Source organism: Rhinoderma darwinii, chromosome 13 (genome assembly GCF_050947455.1).
Source record: "Rhinoderma darwinii isolate aRhiDar2 chromosome 13, aRhiDar2.hap1, whole genome shotgun sequence".
NCBI classification, from domain to species: domain Eukaryota; kingdom Metazoa; phylum Chordata; class Amphibia; order Anura; family Rhinodermatidae; genus Rhinoderma; species Rhinoderma darwinii.
Window position 1 is genome coordinate 34,467,825 of NC_134699.1, and position 22,495 is coordinate 34,490,319.

Below are 22,495 nucleotides of genomic sequence, written 5' to 3' on the forward strand. Positions count from 1 at the left end.
TGATCTTGTCCCTGACATTCTTAGAAAGCTCTTTGGTCTTGCCCATGTTGTAGAGGTTAGAGTCAGACTGATTAATTGAGGGATCAAATACTTATTTCCTTCACTGTATATATACATACATATATATATATATATATATATATATATATATGTGTGTGACTGCTATTACCAAGCCTATTTATATGCTGTTGGGTTTGGTGGTCTTCAGCTTGTGTTTCAGTTGTTCTCTCAACCCGGCACTGCACGATGTCTTCGTTATGTTGTTTCTCTTAAAAAAGTGATGGATCTTACTATTATTGTGTGACATTACTGTCCACCAAAAATCTTCATGCAGAATGAATTCAAAGAGGACCTGTCACTTCTCCTGACATGTCTTTTTTAGTAAATACTTGTATTCTTCATGGAATAACAATTCTGGAGCATTTTTTTCTTAGTACTTAGTACGTTGTGCCGTTCCTCAGCTATTCCTCCTAGAAATGTATGAATAAATTGATAACTGGTTAGTACCAGCAGGGGGTGTGTCCCTACACAGACTGACAATGTGCAATCAGTGCCGAACGAGGGAGACTGTGTAGGGACACGCCCCTTTGACAAGAGGAATGGTAACACCCAGTTGTTAATTTATTCATACATTTCTAAGAGAAATAACAGAGGAACGGCACAACACAGAGTTCTAAGAAAAGATGCCCCAGAATTGTTAATACATGAGGTAATAGAAGTATTTACTAAAACAGACAAGTCAGGAGGGGCTGGCAGGTTCTCTTTAAAGGGATATCTCCAGAGCAATGGAAATGGTATGCAGTCTACAATCTATCCACCAATAAGTATTTCACTGCTCTCTTACCCATTTCCATACTGTATGTCTCTCTAATGTGCCTTGTCCATGTTACTGTCTACTTACATCCTCTATCACATGCGCTCTTTATTTATACTCCCTCCCAAAGGTGAGTATTTATTGTTGCTGGGGCTGTAACTGGCACTTATGTGGCATTCTGGCTGGCAATGTAATGTATTGTCACTGGCAATGGAGGATAATGGCTGGCACGGGGGGGGGGGTCACACTGTGGTTGGCTCTGTGTGGGGTGGGACACAATGGATGGAACTGTTTGTGGTAATACACAATGGTTGGCACTGTATGAAGGGCACACTGTGTCTGGCACTGTAATACACACCTCAGCTGCTGAATATCCTCATTCTGTATTTTATGTTATTCAATAAGTGATTGACATGTGTAGTATATGGACAGATTAGGTCACTGCTTGTTAGCGTCTTCTTGCTTTAGCTCATAGAGGGGGTTCCAAATGTGTCCCCACAGCAGCTGAGGTGTGCATTGTAAGAAATGATGCCGCTCCTCTATCTATCATACCCGTTTTTGTGCTTGTATAGTTTTCCACCTGTGGGACTTCCACCTTTCAGGAGAATCAGAGTCCCCTGACCTCGGATCCGCCAGGTTAGGTGGCAGTTACATTCAGCAAGAGTGACTAGAGGGGTGACCACATATGTCAGGGGACCACAATCTAGTTATAGGTGGGGATCCAAGAGGTGGGACCCCCACCTTTGAGACATTTATGGAATATCCTGTGAATATGTGTGAAATGTCTAATAAGGAAAACCCCTAACACTGTGGAATATTGTAAATTATCCTTCAAAAGTAGACAAAACACATTCATTACACTTACGTTTTCCAGGACTCCTCATCTCTCCATATTTCATATAGGATATAACCTGGTTGAGAGTGATGTTCTCGGGTGGATAAACTAAAAAAAAAAGAAACATTTTAATTAAATGCCACTCTCAGCAAAATCAAATACAAAAATATATTTTTATACAGAAGCATCGGTAAAAAAGCTATCAGTGATCTGGGTGCTCTGATCTGGTATCATAACTTATCAAGATAACCACTTTTTAAATTGAAGCCAGCCCCCCCCCCCCCCAGGAATCTGCAGTGGAAATGCAGTATTACATGCCGACCATTTAAATTAATGGCCAAACATGTAATACATGGATGGGTCCAGTCCACCAGAGAAAGAGGTGCTCTTCGTAGGCAACTTCTCTGCTTTGGCTAATAGAGATGGATTTCTCTCTATAATGTCCATATGCCCGATTAGGGCATATTGAAATGGCTTGCCTTCATAACACAAGAATGTATAGCCATACATTAAATAGCAAAAATGTCAAGGACGGGATCAGATCCTGGGAGATCAGGAATGCCTTTTCAAAAGCCTTTTTTTGGATAAGATTTCCCTGATCTCTCATGATGGAATCCGATCCTCATCTTAGTAATAAATATATGACTCATGGCATTGATATAATACGACCATGTGCATGAGCCATTACGGAGATCTCAGATGAGCGACAGAGGTTCGGGCACTTTATAGAACACTATTAGCCTTTTTTGAGGAATTGGTGGAGGTCCAAGCTCACCTTTCCACCAGTTATGATGATGGAACTCACCTTGAAATCTTACTAAACGTGCTAAATTTACCAATGCAATTGACCTATTTCTCACACATTATGTCTTATAATAAAAATCGACAGAAATGTTCTCGGAGATGAGACTTAAGAAACATTTATCCCGACAAAATGTTACAATGAGAATTCTCTCTTTATAGACATTTACAGAATTGCTTCTTTCATCTGTAAGTTCGGTGAGATAAAAGAGCTCACCAATCCATACAATATATAGGTGACATTTATCATTTGAACATTGAGTCATTCTTTTAGAAGATCTGATTATAATAATGCCTTGACTTTTTATTCAGAGATATTCTTCCGATTGGAAACAGTAAAATATACATGCTACAGAACACATACCGGAAGCTTTAATGTTTCTTTATCCAGCTATGCGATAACATTTTAGACTTTGTATGATATAGAAGAGCAAATCAAGAACCAGATTTACATTTAAAGGGGAACATTATCTGAAGTAGAGCTTATAAAAATAGCTGCTCCTATCAGTCACTTATACCCTACATGTCCAAAGTATGTGGACAACCAAAGGACATCCATGTGCTTGTTAACACCTTCTTTTGAAACCATTGGAATTATTATGAAGGCAGTTCCAATTGCTTACATTTTCTCAAGATTTTAGAACTGCAAGGATTCATATCCACAGAAATTTGACTTGTGGTTGGCGTTCTAATTCGTCCGAAAGGTGTTCATTGTGGTTGAGGTCAGGGGTCTTTGCAGACCAGACAAGTTATTTCACACCAAACACAGCAAACTACTTCTCTCATGGATCTCACTTTGTACATGAGGGCATTGTCATGTCAGGAAATGGCCCTCCACAAACTGTTGTCACAAGGTTCACAATTCACAAGAATATCATATGGATCTATAAACGGCCTGGACCAAATTGACTTGACTAGCCACAGACCATTATTCCACCTCCACCATATTTTGCGGTTTGCTTTACCATTTGTCTCCTGGCATCTAAAAATATGTGAAGAAGTGATCATAGGGACAGACATTTCTCTGGACTTCTTATCACCACCCCATGTAAAAAGTACATGGTTTCCTATAGTGGAATTATACGTCCAAGTATGCTCTAGCAGCCCTTGGACAGGAATTGAAGAACCTACATAGGTTAAAAGCAGTAGATCACATAGTACTACATTTTATAAATCTTGACATTACTTCTTCTTTAAGGTTCCTGTATGTACATGTAGTCCTAAAAAAAACAAATACCCAACCTAATGGCAAAAGTTATTATTATCAGAAGCATGTTCTCCACTTTGTGTGTTAAAGAACCCATCTCTGGACTGGAGGGATGTAAAACATAGTAAACACTGGAGTGGATTTGGAACTTCATGCCAGGCTATGGAGTATGCCATCTCTTTTATTCGTCATACGAGGACTACATGATGACTACTTCCACAAATACCAGTTGTCATGGCAACCAAAAGACAATGTTAAAAGAAGAACTTTCTGAAGAACTTTTGTATACTACCCTTGAACTATGTTTCACACATATTCATGACAACTTGCATTACCGAGTGCCAGGCATAATACTGGGCGATATGTATCCAATAGAATATCTAAAGTGGATGCATTGCTCTCTATATAAAACACATTATTGAAAAATTAGAGTTGAAAGAGCGTTATCAACTGAATGAGAGAAGTCAATAAATGGATGGAATTTATGTATCTCACAGTGTAATGGGTGATGTTACAATATGCATCAATGGAAGTGCAAATCACAGCCTTCATCAATCATTTGCAGAAAAAAAATCAATGGTGAGATAGTAAATATCAGTCTTTAGTCTGAATTCTACCCCACATACTTCAGGATGGAGCATAGATTAAAAAAAATTTCTACGCAAGAAATTTCACTCCAGTGCTGATTTTTGCCCCCTGCTGGGTAATGCACTAAGATGAGTGGTGGAAGGGAATTGACAACCGTCCTGGGCACATTTCTGTCTCAGGAAAAGGTTGTCATATTGTTGACCCATCCACCGAATGGTCTAACAAAGTGAAATATTCTTACTTTATAGAAGTAACTGAGCTGCAAGTTAAGGGACTGCAGGTGAGGTTTTGCTGAGTGGAGCGAGTGTGGAGTAAAGTAAAGTTTTGCAGATAAATGCACAGTTAAACAAAGGGCCATAGTTTAACAAAAGGGCATCGGAAAATAAGCTTTGATATATTTTCTTATTGCATTGTTGGGTATTCTGTACTAAAATAAAGTATTTTAATTGTTGCTATACTGTGTTCCCCCATTTAAAAATGTTCTCCATGGACAATGCTACCAGGTGTGTGTCTTGTGCAATGTATTCATGCCTTGAACAGCCGTTTGAGGGTGAATATCTCTGCACTAGATGCACGCATGTTGTGTATTTGGAAGCCTAGGTACTGGACCTAAATATGCAGCTTGCAACCCTAAGGGTATGTTTACACAGAGTTTTTTGACAAGTTTTCTGCCGCGTAAACCGCACCGTAAAACTCGTCAAAAATGGCCCGAAAATGCCTCCCATTGATTTCAATGGGAGGCGGAGGAGTCTTTTTCCCACGAGCGGTAAAACCGTCTCGCAGGAGAAAGAAGGGACATGCCCTATCTTCGGGCGTTTACGCCTCTGACCTCCCATTGACACCAATGGGAGGCAGAGAAAGCGTATTTCGCTGAGTTTTATGCCCGCGGCGCTCCATGGCCGCGGGCGAAAAACGCAGCGAAAATCGGCGTGCAGGGAGGGGAAAATCTGCCTGAAACTTCCAAACGGCTGTATGAACCCAGCCTTAGGAGCATTACAAACCTGGGGAGTAGATAAGAGCTCACTGAGCAAACACTGGCTGGGGCCAGCGAGATGGAGGTGGGTGGAGGGGGGCAATCTCAGGATCCCGAGATTAGTAGCTGGGTAACAGTTAGAGGAAGAGGTAGGGGAAAAAGTGTTAGGGAGGCTAGTCGTGAACTGGCACAACCTAGTAAATATGTCTGTTTGGCTGATATTAGGGATGCAAGTCCAGAGCCAGCATCACTGCAGGCGGGCGTTGCTCCAGGCAACTAGGACAAGGACTGCTATAGGAAGGATGGAAGTAGGAGTGCAGCAAAGGTCAGACAGATGCTGGTGGTAGGGGATTCTATTATTAGGCGGACAGATAGGGTTATCTGTTGCCGAGACCGTGAATGCCGAACAGTGTGTTGTCTGCCGGGTGCTCGGGGTTCGGCATATTGTGGATCGAAAAGACAGATTGCTGGGTGGGGCTCGGGAAGACCCGGCGGTCATGGTACACAAAGGTACGAATGACAAAGTCAGTGGGAGATGGAAGGTCCTTATAAATGATTTTAGGGAACCAGGAAAGAAGCTAAATTCCAGGACCTCCAAGGTAGTGCTTTCAGAAAGATTACCAGTGCCACGAGTGTCACTAGAAAGACAGCGGGAGATTAGGGAGTTAAATAAGTGGCTTAGAAATTGGTGCAGGAAGGAAGTGTTTGTGTTCATGGAGAACTGGGCTGAGTTCTGTCGGCTACAGGCTCTATGGTAGGGATGGGCTGCATCTAAATTGGGAGGGTGCAGCTGTGCTGGGGGAAAGAATTGTTAGACGGCAAGAGGAGCTTTTAAACTAGGATCTGTGGGGGGCTTTTTGATACACAAGCGGGGTTAGATAGAGTACATAGGGATTGGGATACAGCAGGGGTTAATGGGGATTTAGTGGGGGCTGGGGTTAGCAAGTCGAGTAGGGAGGTGACTAGGAATAAATACAGACCTAAGAATATTAAAGGTGTCGGTAAGATTAAATGTACGCTGGCAAATGCAAGAAGTCTTGCAAGTAAAGTGGACGAGTTGGAGATTCTAAAGACCGACATGGATTATGATGTAACTCAGAACCAACGAATGGGTATGTATAAGGCAATAATTTAACAGTCAACAAATGACCATGTGAATATCCAAAATATATTTAATTATTTATTAGAACTCAATATGCTACACAGAGGTTAAAAACATTTAAAATCGGCATAAAGGATGCCATATATGAATCAAAAGGAGGGGGAAAACCACCATGATAAGTGGCAAACAAATAGTAGCCCCACTCACTCACCTAAACCCCTAGAGCAGACGTTCAATGCATGGGGTAATAGAAAAAGGACAAAAATTGTTGCATCAAGTAAGCATGAGATCAGCATGTCCTATAAGAGAACCGTTTTAGGGGAGAAGGGGAAAAGAGCCCCACGCGTATCGCCAACAAGTTGCTTAGTCAAGGGTTAGTTAGCAATTGAGCATGTAATTCTGTTTATATAGAGTACTAAATAAGCGTTAATTAGCAGTGCAATAGTATGCACCCTGAAGCGCACTAACCTTACTTCCTGGTCCGAGCAAGCAGTGGCAATGACCAAACAAATCTCAGTTCGTGCGCAGTGCGCACGCGCCGTGGCCGACACCATGTGCACCTGGCGGCGGCCCCGGCGCATGCACAGCGCGCACGGCAGGAGGGCTGATGCGCACGCGTCGGGACTGCAACCATGGAAACATGATGCGGAAACCCGCGCGTGCGCAGAACCAGCTCAGTAGGAAGGAAGGCAAGGCAAAAATACACTGGAGGTAGGGAAAAGCCAGAGCTGAGTATTAGACTGGGCAATCATATCTCTAAGGGACGCTCTTTCATTGAAGCAGTAGGACATGGTGATCTGTGCCTAGGTCTATACAAAATAGTAATATTTGAGAGAATCAGACCGAGGAATGCCTCAATGTTTGAAATATAAATGCATACAGTAGAGCTGTTATATCAAAGTGACAAAACAACAGATTAATTACTAACTAATAGAGGTGCCTGTATCAGGCTTTTATACATACAATAAATAAAGTTTTGGTTAAACATTAGAAAAAATGCCCATAACGAACAATATAGATGTAAATATTTTGGAATTTTCTTCTTTATCTATTTATATATCCAATGGTGTTCATATTATGTACAAAACTTCAGAGAAAAAAATTGATATATAACCTAGGAGAGAAAACACTTTTAATTATTAAATTCAGGAAAAGTTTATCATGCGTATTAAGTGGTAATAGCGGAAAAATAAAATACAATTGTGAATTATATATATATATATGTGTATAATAAGAGACCTAAATAAAACAAACATAAGCATAGAGGTCATAGGTGAAAAACTGTATAAACAATCAAATGTGTAAATAAATATATATATGCTTAAAAAGAAATGTGCATGGTGAATATTATTTTATGTTTTATAAAATCCGGTATATAACAATTCCTCGTTCATACCCCTAGGGGAAATACATTTAACATTATAAATCCACCTGGCTTCATGTTGCAGAAGTCTGGGGACTATGTTACCACCTATGATATTGGTCTGTATGTGTTCCAAGCCAATTAATTTAAAGGAACAGTGTCATCACAAATAATTTTTTGATATGTTAAAGATGTTAGTGCTTTAATAAAAACGTTTATATTCATTTGTGTGTTTGTGTTTTACTGTTTCTTATTTTTACACTTTTTCTCCCCTATGGGGGCTGCCATTTTTTGTTCCATTTCTGTGTGTGTCGATTAACGACACACACAGACATGGAGTACGGCAGCCACAGTCCCATAGGGACTGTGAACGGCTCCCGTCCCATTCACGTCCGTGTACGGCGTCTGTGTGGGAACTGCGCATGCGCCGCTCCCACACAGTCCTATTCGAAATTGGCGCCGTCCGGCGCCATTTTCCTGTGGACCGGAAGTCGCGGCCGGACAGTAATATTACTACTTCCGGTCGCGGCTTCCGGACTTGTGCACATGGAACAGCGGCAGCAAAGGGAGCGGACGGGCCGGAGGGAGCCGCGGCGGCAGGAGCAGGTAAGAGATTTCAATGTATGTTAGTGTTTGTGTGTGTTTACTACTGTATGTAAACCTACTACACTGTGGGTTACCTCAAAAAATGGCGACACACAGTGTAGGAGGTTAAACCTTTCAAACCCCTCGTTTATCCCGGCACTAGCCAGGATAAAGGAGGGGGGGATGCTGAGAGCTCACTAGAGCGAGAGCTTTTAACCCAATGTTGCAATGCTGCAATTTTGGGAACTAGCTCCATCTAGTGACCAAAAATGGGTAGTATTATAAATTAGAAAAAATTTATAATATTTCCTGACTCGCGAAAAAAATAAAAAAAATTTGAACAATGTTTAATCACCCACACACTAAATGTTTAAATTTTAAAAAAAAAACATGTTTTTCCGGCAACACCATGCCTTTAAGGCTAGAGATCTTACCTTTATGTGCTTGTAAGAAATGTGACGCCACCGAAGTCAAAATTTTGTTTTGTTTGGCCTCTCTGTCTGCCAATCTGATGGTTGATATATGTTGCTGTATTCTTTTACGCAATTCTTGACTTGTTTGACCTATATAGATCTTGGGACAAGAACAAGCAATTGTATAAATAACATTCTTGGTTCGACAGTTAATGTATTATTTAAGTGGGTATTGCTTTTTGTCAACTGGATCTGTGAATATATCACTAGGATTAACAAATTTACATATATTGCAATCACCACATGCATATGAGCCAATAAGCTTAGTACCTCTCCCCAAGCGTGTTGTTGGTCGTAAAAAATAACTACGTGTTACTCTATCTCACAGATTACGGGCTCTTCTCGCTGTTAGGAGAGGTCTCTCAGTAATATGTGAAATGAGTTTAGGTTCACATAATAAGATATTCCAGTTATTATTCAATATCTTGTTACTATCCTTCCATTGGCTATTGTAAGCCGTGATGATCTTCAAATTGTTGTCTTTAGCACGATATTTGGGTGTAAACGTCTGTATTCTGTCACTTTTTGCTGCTTTTAAGTATGCTTTAGAGATGTTTTTTTGAGGATAGCCTCTCGATTTGAATCTCAAGAACTTGCATAGAACTTGAAGTCCTGTTCCTCACTACAATTTCTCCTAATTCTTTGGAATTGTCCTGTTGGAATACCATTTTTCAAATGTGGTGGATGAAAGCTTTGGTCATGTAACAGATTATTGGTAGTGGTCTCTTTGCGGTACAATGTGGTCCGTATATAAGGTCCATGTTTTATGATTTTAAGATCAAGGAACTCAACCATCTCTTTTGAGATTTTTGCGGTTAGATGAATATTCCACGGATTCTTATTCAGCTCTTCAATATATGTCCTACATTCTTCTTCCGTGCCCGCCCAGAATAAAAGAATGTCATCTATGTATCTATGCCATTTGATGACATGTTGTTAAAACGTAATAGATGAATATACGCGAGTCTCCTCCCACCAATCTAGAAAAAGGTTTGCGTAGGAGGGAGCACAACGTGCACCTCTGGCTGTGCCAGAAACCTGGAGATAACATTTTTTGTCGAACACAAAATAGTTATGACCAAGGACAAATTCAAGTAGGTCAAACAAAAAAGAATCATGCTGTCTATTAGATGCCGTCTGTAAGCAATACCCACTTAAATAATACATTAACTGTCGAACCAAGAATGTTATTTATGCAATTGCTTGTTCTTGTCCCAAGATCTATATAGGTCAAACAAGTCAAGAATTGCGTAAAAGAATACAGCAACATATATCAACCATCAGATTGGCAGACAGAGAGGCCAAACAAAACAAAATTTTGACTTCGGTGGCGTCACATTTCTTACAAGCACATAAAGGTAAGATCTCTAGCCTTAAATTAATTGGCTTGGAACACATACAGACCAATATCATAGGTGGTAACATAGTCCCCAGACTTCTGCAACATAAAGCCAGGTGGATTTATAATGTTAAATGTATTTCCCCTAGGGGTATGAACGAGGAATTGTTATATACCGGATTTTATAAAACATAAAATAATATTCACCATGCACATTTCTTTTTAAGCATATATATATTTCTTTACACATTTGGTTGTTTATACAGTTTTTCATATTTCTTTACACATTTGGTTGTTTATACAGTTTTTCACCTATGACCTCCATGCTTATGTTTGTTTTATTTAGGTCTCTTATTATACAATATATATATATATATATATATAATTTTTTCACAATTGTATTTTATTTTTCCGGTATTACCACTTAATATGCATGATAAACTTTTCCTGAATTTAATAATTAAAAGTGTTCTCTCCTAGGTTGTATATAAATTTTTGCTCTGAAGTTTTGAACATAATATGAACACCATTGGATATATAAAAAGATAAAGAAGAAAATTCCAAAATATTTACATGTCTATATTGTTCGTTATGGGCATTTTTTCTAATGTTTAACCAAAACTTTATATATTGTATGTATAAAAGCCTGATACAGGGACATCTATTACAGTTAGTAATTAATCTGTTGTTTTGTCACTTTGATATAACAGCTCTACTGTATGCATTTATATATCAAACATTGAGGCATTTCTCGGTCTGATTCTCTCAAATATTACTATTTTGTATAGACCTAGGCACAGATCACCATGTCCTACTGCTTCAATGAAAGAGCGTCCCTTAGAGATATGATTGCCCAGTCTAATACTCAGCTCTGGCTTTTCCCTACCTCCAGTGTCTTTTTGCCTTTCCTTCCTTCCTACTGAGCTGGTTCTGCGCACGCGTGGGTTTCCGCATCATGTTTCCATGGTTCCGGTCCCGACGAGTGCGCATAAGCAATGTTCATATGCCATTGATTTTAATGGCATCAGCCCTCCTGCCAGGTGCACATGGTGTCGGCCACGGCGCGTGCGCACTGCGCACGAACTGAGGTTTGTTTGGTCATTGCCACTGCTTGCTCGGACCAGGAAGTAAGGTTAGTGCGCTTCAGGGTGCATACTATTGCACTGCTAATTAACGCTTATTTAGTACTCTATATAAACAGCATTACATGCTCAATTGCTAACTAACCCCTGATGAAGCCACTTGTTGGCGATACGCGTGGGGCTCTTTTCCCCTTCTCCCCTAAAACGGTTCTTATAGGACATGCTGATCTCATGCTTACTTGATGCAACAATTTTTGTCCTTTTTCTATTACCCCATGCATTGAACGTCTGCTCTAGGGGTTTAGGTGAGTGAGTGGGGCTACTATTTGTTTGCCACTTATCATGGTGGTTTTCCCCCTCCTTTTGATTCATATATGGCATCCTTTATGCCGATTTTAAATGTTTTTAACCTCTGTGTAGCATATTGAGTTCTAATAAATAATTAAATATATTTTGGATATTCACATGGTCATTTGTTGACTGTTAAATTATTGCCTTATACATACCCATTCGTTGTTTCTGAGTTACTGTGGTTTATAGGGTATGTGGCAACATATATGCAGTGCCTGCCTTAGACATATTTGCATGGATTATGATGTAGTGGGCATAACAGAAACCTGGCTGGATCAGAGCCATGACTGGGTAACAAATGTGGAGGGCCACGCCGTATTCAGAAGGGATAGAAAAGATAAAAAAAAGGTGGAGGGGTTTGTCTGTTTGTAAAATCAAACCTAAGACCAGTACTGAATGAAGAAATTGGGGGAGACTGACAGTGTGGAGTCTTTACGGATAAAAATTCATGGAGCGATTAATAACGGTAAACTGCTAATTGGAGTTTGTTATAAGACACCAAACATAGCGGAACAGGCTGAGGATGAAATGCTGCAACTATTACAAAAGGCAGCAAATAATAATGGGGTCCTTATTATGTGGGATTTTAACTATCCTGGCATTAATTAGGACACAGAGGCTGCTGGATGTTCTAAAAGCTGGAAGTTTCAAGAAAAGTATTTCACTCAGTTGGTTAATGAACCAACCAGAGGGGATAATTTGCTGGATCTGGTCTTACCTAATAGACCATACACAATATCAGATGTGGAGGTCCGGGAGCACTTGGGCAATAGTGACCACAATATGGTAAGTTTTAATATAATATTCAATAAAACAATACGAAGGGGAGCAACAAAAACCTGGAATTTTAGGAAAGCAAAATTCACTCACTTAGTCTTGTTGACTGAGATAATGTAATGGTAAATACTGAAGATAAATGGGGAGTTTTTAAAGATATATTACATGAATTGTGTAGTAAGCTTATACCCACTGGTAACAAATGGCTAGAAATAAAAGGAGACCAATATGGATGAATAGGGAATTTGTGAATATAATAAAACAAAAAACATTTAAAAACCTTGAAGGCTGAGAGCTCAGCAGAAGCATTCCAAGATCTCAATAGGAAATGTAAAACTGCAATCAAGTTAACAAAGTTATCTACAGAAAAACAAATTGCTAACGACATTAAAATGAATACCAATTTTTTAATAAATATATTACTGCTAAAAAGAAAATATCTGATAATATTGTCCCTCTTGAAGATGTGCATGGGAATATACTTGTAGAGGACAAAGGAAAAGTACATGTTTAATATCTCAGCCTTCCCTCTGTGTTCACTGATAAGCTCCCAGTGCCAGATATTCAGTGGGACAGTAATAAAGCCCCCCCCCCCCCAATATTACCTGTTTAACACAGGAGGGAGTACAGCTGCGTCTGAGCAAATTAAATATTGATAAAGGCCCTGACCCAGATGGCATACATCCACGAGTATTAAGGGAATTAAGCTCAGTATCGGACAGACCATTGTATCTCATCTTCTTAGACTCTCTTGTAACAGGATCAGTGCCACAGGATTGGAGGACGGCTGATGTTGTACCAATATTTAAGAAGGGTAAAAAGGTGCAATCGAGTAACTACCGTCCAGTAAGTTTGGCATGCAAAATATTTGAGGGTATTCTAAGAGATGAACTGCAAAAGTATATAGCGGAGAATAGTCTAATATAACTGATAACCAGCATGGATTCATGAAAAACAGGTCATGCCTAACCAACATGCTCAGTTTCTATGAGGAGGTAAGTGCAAATCTGGATGTTGGTCGGTCTTGCGGCAGATGTGATGTATTTGGATTTTTCAAAAGCATTTCATACTGTTGCACACAACAGTCTTGTTCTGAAGCTACAGACACAGGGACAGAGGGAACGTGTATGCAAGTGGGTAAAGAATTGGTTAAGGGCCAAAAAACAAAGAGTCGTCATAAATGGTACTTACTCAAAATGGGCTGAAGTCAGCAGCGGGTACCACAAGGATCGGTGTTAGCCGCAATTCTTTTTAATCTCTTTATTAATGACCTTGTGGATGGTATTGATAGCAAGGTTTCAGTTTTTGATGACGATACAAAACTTTGTAGGATACTTAAAATTCAAGTTGACTATAAAATATTACAGAAAGACCTAGATAAGCTGGCAGCATGGGCAAAAACATGGCAGATTAAATTTAATATTGATAAATGTAAAGTAAATAAATAAAACTGGGGATAATGGAACAAGAGAAGGATCTGGGTATTCTGGTAACAAATAAGCTAAGCAGCTTCACTCAATGTCAGGCAGCAGCTGCAAAAGCAAATAGGATTTTAGGGTATATAAAAAGAGAGATAAAAACCCGGGATTCAAACGTAATAATACCACTCTATAAATCCCTTGTAACGCCACATCTAGAATATGGAATTCAGTTTTGGGCTCCACATTGCAAAAAGGATATAGCAGAACTGGAGAGAGTTCAAAGGCGGGCGACTAGATTATTATATGGAATGGGAGATGTCGCTTACAATGAAAGACTAGAGAAATTGGACTTGTTCAGCTTGGAAAAAGACGTCTTAGAGGTGATCCTATTGGCATGTATAAATTCACCTGTGGTCAATACAAAGAACTAGCACATAATCTGTTCTTTCTAAGGACTTTACAAAGGACCAGGGGACATTCATTGTGTGTGGAAGAAAGACGTTAAAGACATCAATATAGGGAAGGGTTCTTTACAGATAGAGTAGTCAAACTATGAAATGCCCTTCTACAAGAGATAGTGATGGCAGATACTATGTCAGCATTTAAAAAATGTAAAAATTTAATTTATTGAAAAAGGTTAGACTTGATGGACCTGTCTTTTTCAACCTATGTAACTACTACAGTAATAATGTAATATCTGGAATTGTTCTTTAGGCAAAACTAAAGGCAAGAAGACTTACTGTAAGCAATGTTCCTGGGTAGCAGTAAATTCACTGTAACTCTTAAGTAGCATTTTGAACTGATCCACATAGACTCCATTGACCAAGATCTGCCTCTGAGCAACCAGGATATTCTATAGTGTAGAAAGTTTCAAAAAAACAAAAAAATTATATCCCAAACCATTCATATGCGTTGATACATGAGCATTTGGAGAAATTACTAAGCCCCACATACAACACAACTCTTTTTGCCATTGAATGTTTTTTTTTTTTTTTTATACACCATAGTGGAACGACTTATACGCATTATTATATATAAGATTGGTAACAGTTCCCTTAATCACAGAGGGATTATTTACTCTTCAGTTTGGCAGATGTCACATATTTTTAATTACTTTAATAATTTAATAATTAATTGATAATTACCTCAAAATATCTTACCATCTGTGTAGTACTAGAAGTCACATCTTCCTGCACAGGATGTAGCCGAGGACTCTGCTTGTGAGAATAAAGTTCTAAGAATTATGTCTAATAAATTAGATTTAGTAGGGATAATGTAGAGAATTTCGGTGCCCCTCTGGTCTTAAATCTCTCCATCTTTGGTTCAAGAGGATCTGTCACCAGAACATATAAGTTGAAATGGTTAACTGACTTGAATAGCACTCTCTCCCTGATTCCAGCACCCACTGTTGTGTTGGCTTCCTCTATGCTAATTTGCTGTAGTTAGCCAATGGGGGTGGAGCTAACTTCCTTGCCTCTGATGCTGACCAATCAGCATGAGGCAGCTTGAGGGTAGTTCAAGCCCTATTGGCTAACTACAGCAAATTAGCATATAGGGAGCCAACACAACAGTGGGCCATATCTCTGGAATGGAGGGGTCCAGGAAAAAAAACAAAAAACAGCACTGGAATCAGGGAGACGGCGAAATTCAGGTCAGTTAACCAGTTCAACTTATATGACCTAGTGACAGGTCCTCTTTATGTGGAGCTTAGCTATAAGAGGATGTGGCTTAGATCGCAGTGGAGGAATGTTTCTTTTGGAGCAAGAAGTCACCTATCCAGAGAAAGAGTAGTCTGAACCCCACCTCTTTCCCTAATACTAGCTCTGCTGTTAACGTATAGTGAAAACATATGGATAGATAAATACATAGTAAAACCTGGCAGGATGCAAATGTTATCACTTACCGTACATTCCAGCTTGTCAATGAGCTGCTCCAAGCGATTAATCTGTATAGACCACTTAGTATCGCCATCTGACAGTACTCCTGCTGGAGATAGAGGAAGGTACACAGAGTAAGGCTATGTTCACATTATCCCTGGAGGCTTTATTGCCAATTCCGTCAAACTTGACAGCAAGAATAGCGCAGAAAGCAGTGCATTTCTTGCCATCAAAACAATAGCTACCACGACAGAACCTATTATAAGTCAAAAGGGTCCGTCAGGTGCCATTGGGACCCATTATACAATGGATACAGCACAGTGTTGTGGCTTCTATTGTGAGCGGAAGCTACAATGCAGATGTGAACAGAGCCTCAAAGATAAAAAATATACCTGTTTTCAGAAGAGCAGAATAGGCATCTGTTGGTACAAGGCATGCAGACTTTTGAGTATGGCGATTGCATTTGCGCCCAACCCACTTAGGTTCTGTCTTTGCAATATCCTGTCTTGAAGTCGACAAAAGAAGCAAGAATTAGACATAACTCAATAATAACGACTTAATAAAATACACCTATAATACCACAATGTAGGCACAGATTGTCTCCAATTATTATTGGACATTGTCTTAACTGTTGGCCACTTTCCACCATTTATCGAGCGGACATCTTACTATATAGAATATATATTTGTTTACACATATATGTCCACACGGAACATTTATGAATATGCTGCACACATAGACTGCATTGTATGCATTGGGTCCATAGACATGCCATTTCATGTGGATGATCACCTAACTGAAACTCCTTACTGAAGTCTTATCTCAACTAATCTTTTCTGTCTTTCTTTGAAGTTCTGAGTTCATGTAATAAATTTAAAGCCTATGTCCACCTTCACAACTATTGTTTTTAATTCTTCCACTGCATTTAAAATGAAAAATGAAGCAACTATGCAAATAGTGTACTATAATGCACTCTGGCAATTTTTTTCTTTTTGCACATATCATGCTTACTCACCAGCAATATTCTAGCAGTGTCATTTGTTTCTTTCCAACTAAGTTATATTTTTAGATTTTGAACCCTTTAATTATGGGCAGCTGTGCCACGTGATCTCAGTCTGACCACCAAAATAGACCATGCTCTCATGTGTAGACAGGAGGTAACTCTCCCCGGTGTAGATGACTTCCTGTGAACTACAGAACTACATCATCACCCATCAAATCCCTTCTGTCAGCTCTGGGACCCCTCCACCCACCCACCCTCCCACCCAGCTCCACCCTCCCACCCAGCTCCACCCTCCTTTCCTTGTTTCTCTGTATGTCCCTCCATGCATATAGAGCTGCTGAATAGAACATTTCTACCTAAGGGACCAGGAGTGAAGTGATATAATAGGCGAGTCCATACAATGATTAGCTGCAGAGTTATAAAACTTCCCTGACTCACACTGCCTGACTCACACTGCCTGTCTACACTATCTGTGAGTTCTGTGTGCAGTCCCATGTATTTCTATGAGATGCTGCTCCTCACTGTCTCCTGTGGAAAAACTGACACAAGCAGGAGAAAAGGCTGTGCTGCATCACATAGGATACACTGATACTCTGCAGTGTGAGGACAGAAGTTCTATGTCACAGATCTATCACTTGCTACAATTAGATAAGACTCAGAGGACAGCAAGTACAGTGTGATGAGACTCTGCCCCCTCTGCAAAGCCAGAAGCATCATGGGAAATGTAGGCTGCATTATGGGATCCATATCAGAGCTGAAGAAGAAACCAAGACAACCCATAAATGGAACAATAACTAAAACAGGTGTACAAAAGGCAAATACAAGAGACACTACATTATTCTTTAATAACAGCCTATGCTGCACTATAGAGGCAAAACAAATAATTGCTGATGAGTGTTCTTTCATAAAAGCTCTTATCGTTTTGTATAAACAGTGATTGTGCAGATGTATGTAGCTCTATGGTAACAATCTACAAACAAGCCATGTGTAGTCTGATCCTGCGGTCACACACCTATTAACATTTAGTATGTTAGCAAGAATTAGAGGACAAATAGATGGCAATATGACTGCAGAATCAGACTACACAGGGGTTGTTAGTAGTCTGTTACCATGGAGACACAGGTTTCCAGGAGCTGTCGTTGTTTTCTACACGGGCCATTAATCTCTTGCTTCAGCTGTTACTTGCTGCTAGCATTTTACAATGGCCATTCCATCTTGCATGGGACCTCTGAGAACACCACCCAATTATTCAAACGCTACTCCTCATGGTCCACTACGTTTTTTTTAAACATACTGAATTACTATATTCAGTGCATAATTTGGTCATATGGTCTTTCAGAAGGAAATGGTTCCTTTTACACTAGGTGGAAGAAGGATGATGAGATAACTGTATCCTACCTCTCTTGCCTAGTCTGGGCATCCACAGCTTCCAAAGCACACTCCAAGGAGCTCTGCAGGGAATGCAACTGATTCATTGTTTCTCGCAGCAAGAAACGTGTTACAAACTGCTTTGTCGGGGAGGCTTTCTCATAGTCCTGTTAGATAAGATATTATTAAGTACATATCACAGAAGGCAGACAAATGGACAAGCGCTGCAATCACGAATGAAACGTATTATAGGATATAGTGAATTTTAATTCCCATTTTAATGTTCTATAGTAGTTTTAACCCCCATATCTGGGAATAATATAGATATTGTATATTCCCCAATATTACATAGTGTACAACAGTGTCTTGTAACATAGAAAAATAAATTGTAACATAAGGATGCAGAAAGAAAACCAATGGAACAGAGCCCAATGATAAATCTAAGGCACAGTGACAGTAATGTCCATTATATATACTGTATGCATTATCTATGGTAAGGTTCACATCTTATTTTGCCAACGTGTTCAGATAATGTGCCGGAAAAGGCCCTTGAACGTATCCATAGACGAAGACCAAAAGAGTGTTCTTTTGGCCTCAGTTATGGTGGTATATACACTACCGTTCAAAAGTTTGGGGTCACCCAGACAATTTTGTGTTTTCCATGAAAACTCACACTTATATTTATCAAATGAGTTGCAAAAAAACGGTAGTGTATATATATATATATATATATATATATATATATATATATCTTTAACTGTATAGGAAAAGGCAGTAGACTGTATATACTGTACAGTGGACAATTGCAAAAAAAAGTACACACTTTCTTAACATTGTGGCGAATGGCAGACATATACATTGGCATAGGTCGAAGGTATACAACAAAGGTAAAGGAAACTTCAATACTTATTTCCAGTGGATAAAAATCTGTGCTGGTCAAATGATGGACACACAGGTGCAAGGCTCGTTACAGTTACAGTTTGTGTATCAGAGCTATGTCTTCTAATGAGTCGTGCACCTGTGTGTCCATCACATGACCATGGACAGAATTGCATCCACTGGAAGTAAACAATGAAGGCTCATATTAATTGACGATTAGTAGAGATCTTGAAAACCATGATGCAGAAAATATATTGGAAAATGTTATAACTTTTCATTACACAAAGAATAACTTTTATTTGCTGAAGCTGGAATACCCTTTTATATTGAAGGAGGATTTATTTATTCTTATTATAGGGATTATTTTTTTTAGTTGTGGATTATAGACCCCACTTCCACATACAGAACTTTGAGCGAATACCCTGTAACCACTTTTTTAAAATGTAAAATAAGGGGCACGTTTTTGAAAAAAATAAAATAAATTGTGGAAGGGAATATTTGAGTTGTTGCACACAGCAACCAATCAAATTGCTGATTTTATTGTCCATAAGGCTTCTATTGGCAAATACTGGACTTCTCCAGTGTTAGTTTTTATAATTCTCCACCATTCCGTTTTTTCTCTGAAATGGAAATTCAATATATTGTGTGAATTGGCTCTGCACAGGACAGTAAGTCAGGACCACAATGAGGGGGTCACTATGTCTTGGAGCTTGCTTATGTATTTTCAGATACAGCTACAAATGTCGGATTTGCAAGACCAAAGGATTCCACAGGAGGAATCAAAAATAATCACATAAGTCACGTCCATTGCCATGGTCAGCGTTAGAAATAGTCTGCACTTGACGTCAGATCTCGGGCTTCAAAATATAGCTTAAGCTTAACAAGTTCCTTTGAAATCCAAAGATAATTTGCCGCTGTCAAAAAAAACTCTGCCTGCCCAATCTTGCAGCCTGTTTATCGCTGCAGAGAGCCAGGCTTTGTTCAGTGCAGATAAAGAAAAGGGCTATTTTTATAACAGTACCAGTAATTTTCTACGCCATAAAATACAAATGCTATTGGGAACTGAAATGCAGCACTGCAGGGTATACGGACTCAATGTAGCATGAGACAACCACAGAGGGTACGTGATGCCTGATAACGCGCACTAAATTTATTCTTCAAGTCTTTCCTCTAAGAAGGGCATAGAACAAGTAAGTAAGCAGTAGAAGTGCCAGCACGCGTGAACTGGTAGATTCATGACTGGCTGCAGGTATGCGTGAGCCCTTGGGCGACGTAGTGATAATAGGTAACCTATGTAACCCAGCCTCGGCTTGATAACGATAAAGGATGTTTACCCAAATCACAATGGGCTCCCTAAACCAAACTGTCCTTAAGACCCAGGGAGAAGAAATGCACAAAATTGCCTATTACTCAAAAGGATCAATGTGATCGGTTGCTGAAAAAAAAGTTTAGCGTTTTGACCATTATAAATCTGGTAACATCTCCATCATGCACTGCCATATGTATAGCTGTATGTACAGTATACAGCGAAGGAAATAAGTATTTGATCCCTTGCTGATTTTGTAAGTTTGCCCACTGTCAAAGTCATGAACTGTCTAGAATTTTTAGGCTAGTTTAATTTTACCAGTGAGAGATAGATTACACAGTCAAAATTATATATATTTATTTGCATTGTGCACAGAGAAATAAGTATTTGATCCCCTACCAACCATTAAGAGTTCAGCCTCCTCCAGACCAGTTACACGCTCCAAATCAACTTGGTGCCTGCATTAAAGACAGCTGTCTTACATGGTCACCTGTATAAAAGACTCCTGTCCACAGACTCAATTAATCAGTCTGACTAACCTCTACAACATGGGCAAGACCAAAGAGCTTTCTAAGGATGTCAGGGACAAGATCATAGACCTGCACAAGGCTGGAATGGGCTACAAAACTATAAGTAAGACGCTGGGTGAGAAGGAGACAAATGTTGGTGCAATGGTAAGAAAATGGAAGACATACAAAATGACTGTCAATCGACATCGATCTGGGGCTCCATGCAAAATCTCACCTTGTGGGGTATCCTTGATCCTGAGGAAGGTGAGAGCTCAGCCGAAAACTACACGGGGGGAACTTGTTAATGATCTCAAGGCAGCTGGGACCACAGTCACCAAGAAAACCATTGGTAACACATTACGCTGTAATGGATTAAAATCCTGCAGTGCCCGCAAGGGGGGCTCAAGAAGGCACATGTACAGGCCCGTCTGAAGTTTGCAAATGAACATCTGGATGATTCTGAGAGTGATTGGGAGAAGGTGCTGTGGTCAGATGAGACTAAAATTGAGCTCTTTGGCATTAACTCAACTCGCCATGTTTGGAGGAAGAGAAATGCTGCCTATGACCCAAAGAACACCGTCCCCACTGTCAGGCATGGAGGTGGAAACATTATGTTTTGGGGGTGTTTCTCTGCTAAGGGCACAGGACTACTTCACCGCATCAATGGGAGAATGGATGGAGCCATATACCGTCAAATCCTGAGCGACAACCTCCTTCCCTCCACCAGGACATTAAAAATGGCTCGTGGCTGGGTCTTCCAGCACAACAATGACCCGAAACATACAGCCAAGGCAACAAAGGAGTGGCTCAAAAAGAAGCACATTAAGGTCATGGAGTGTCCTAGCCAGTCTCCAGATCTTAATCCCATCGAAAACTTATGGAGGGAGCTGAAGATCCGAGTTGCCAAGCAACAGCCTCGAAATCTTAATGATTTACAGATGATCTGCAAAGAGGAGTGGGACAAAATGCCATCTAACATGTGTGCAAATCTCATCATCAACTACAAAAAACGTCTGACTGCTGTGCTTTCCAACAAGGGTTTTGCCACCAAGTATTAAGTCTTGTTTGCCAAAGGGATCAAATACTTATCTCCTTCACTGTATATGTGCTCTGCTATTTGATGTATATAGGATTTCCTTGCATATAGCCTAGGAGCAAAATTGGCAATATGACCATCCAGTGTAGATGGACAGATATGGAAGAGTCTTGTTGCGTTTTGGCAAAGTCTGTGCTTAGCTGATAAATGACTACAGACAATATGTTAGTGAAGGGTGGCATCAACTCATGTTAATCACCATTTGCATATATTTAAACTGAATCTGTCACCTCTGAAACTCCCCCTAAACTAAAGTAACACGTAAATAGTTTAAAAGATGCCAATTCCAAATCTGCTATTTTTTTCTCGCAATTGTGGTGCAGTTTTTCTGGCGGAATGTCCAGTGCGGAAAACTTCATGTTAAAAAAACAAAACACATACTTACCCTATGACGTCCTGCAGACTGGCCTCCTGGGAGGATGTTTTATCCCATGTGAGCGCTGAAACGTCATCCCAGGAGACCGGCCTGGACGAAGGAGCGCAGAATTCTGGGTAAGTATAAGATTTATTTACAGCAGAACCGCAGTTTTCCCCCCACAAAAATCACATCGGCATTTGATGAGGGTATAACCTCCCCATTGAATTCAATGTGGAAAACCTGCAACAAAAAAGCAGCGGTTACACAACTACAATTGACATGCTGCGGATTAAAGAAAACACACCGCAGGTCAATTTGAGTGTTTTTTCCGCTTATCATTTACGCAGCATGTCCACTCTGCTGCTACAGTATTATGCTGTGGATTTTC

At 39.8% G+C, this 22,495-nt stretch overlaps 1 protein-coding gene across 4 annotated transcripts in view; it reads right to left on the reverse strand.

The window, feature by feature from the left end:
- Positions 1–22,495, reverse strand: part of NECAB3 (N-terminal EF-hand calcium binding protein 3) — a 57,806-nt gene that overhangs the window by 7,467 nt on the left and 27,844 nt on the right. The window contains exons 6-11 of one of the 4 annotated variants that reach the window (XM_075845571.1): positions 17,990–18,126; positions 15,981–16,093; positions 15,615–15,694; positions 14,857–14,925; positions 14,452–14,564; positions 1,680–1,757 (exon numbers count right to left, since the gene is read on the reverse strand). In XM_075845571.1, coding sequence (XP_075701686.1) covers positions 1,680–1,757; positions 14,452–14,564; positions 14,857–14,925; positions 15,615–15,694; positions 15,981–16,093; positions 17,990–18,126 — 590 coding nt within the window. Of the gene's footprint in view, positions 1–1,679; positions 1,758–14,451; positions 14,565–14,856; positions 14,926–15,614; positions 15,698–15,980; positions 16,094–17,989; positions 18,127–22,495 lie in introns of all 4 variants that reach the window. The other 3 variants (XM_075845572.1, XM_075845570.1, XM_075845573.1) reach the window with 3 other exon arrangements.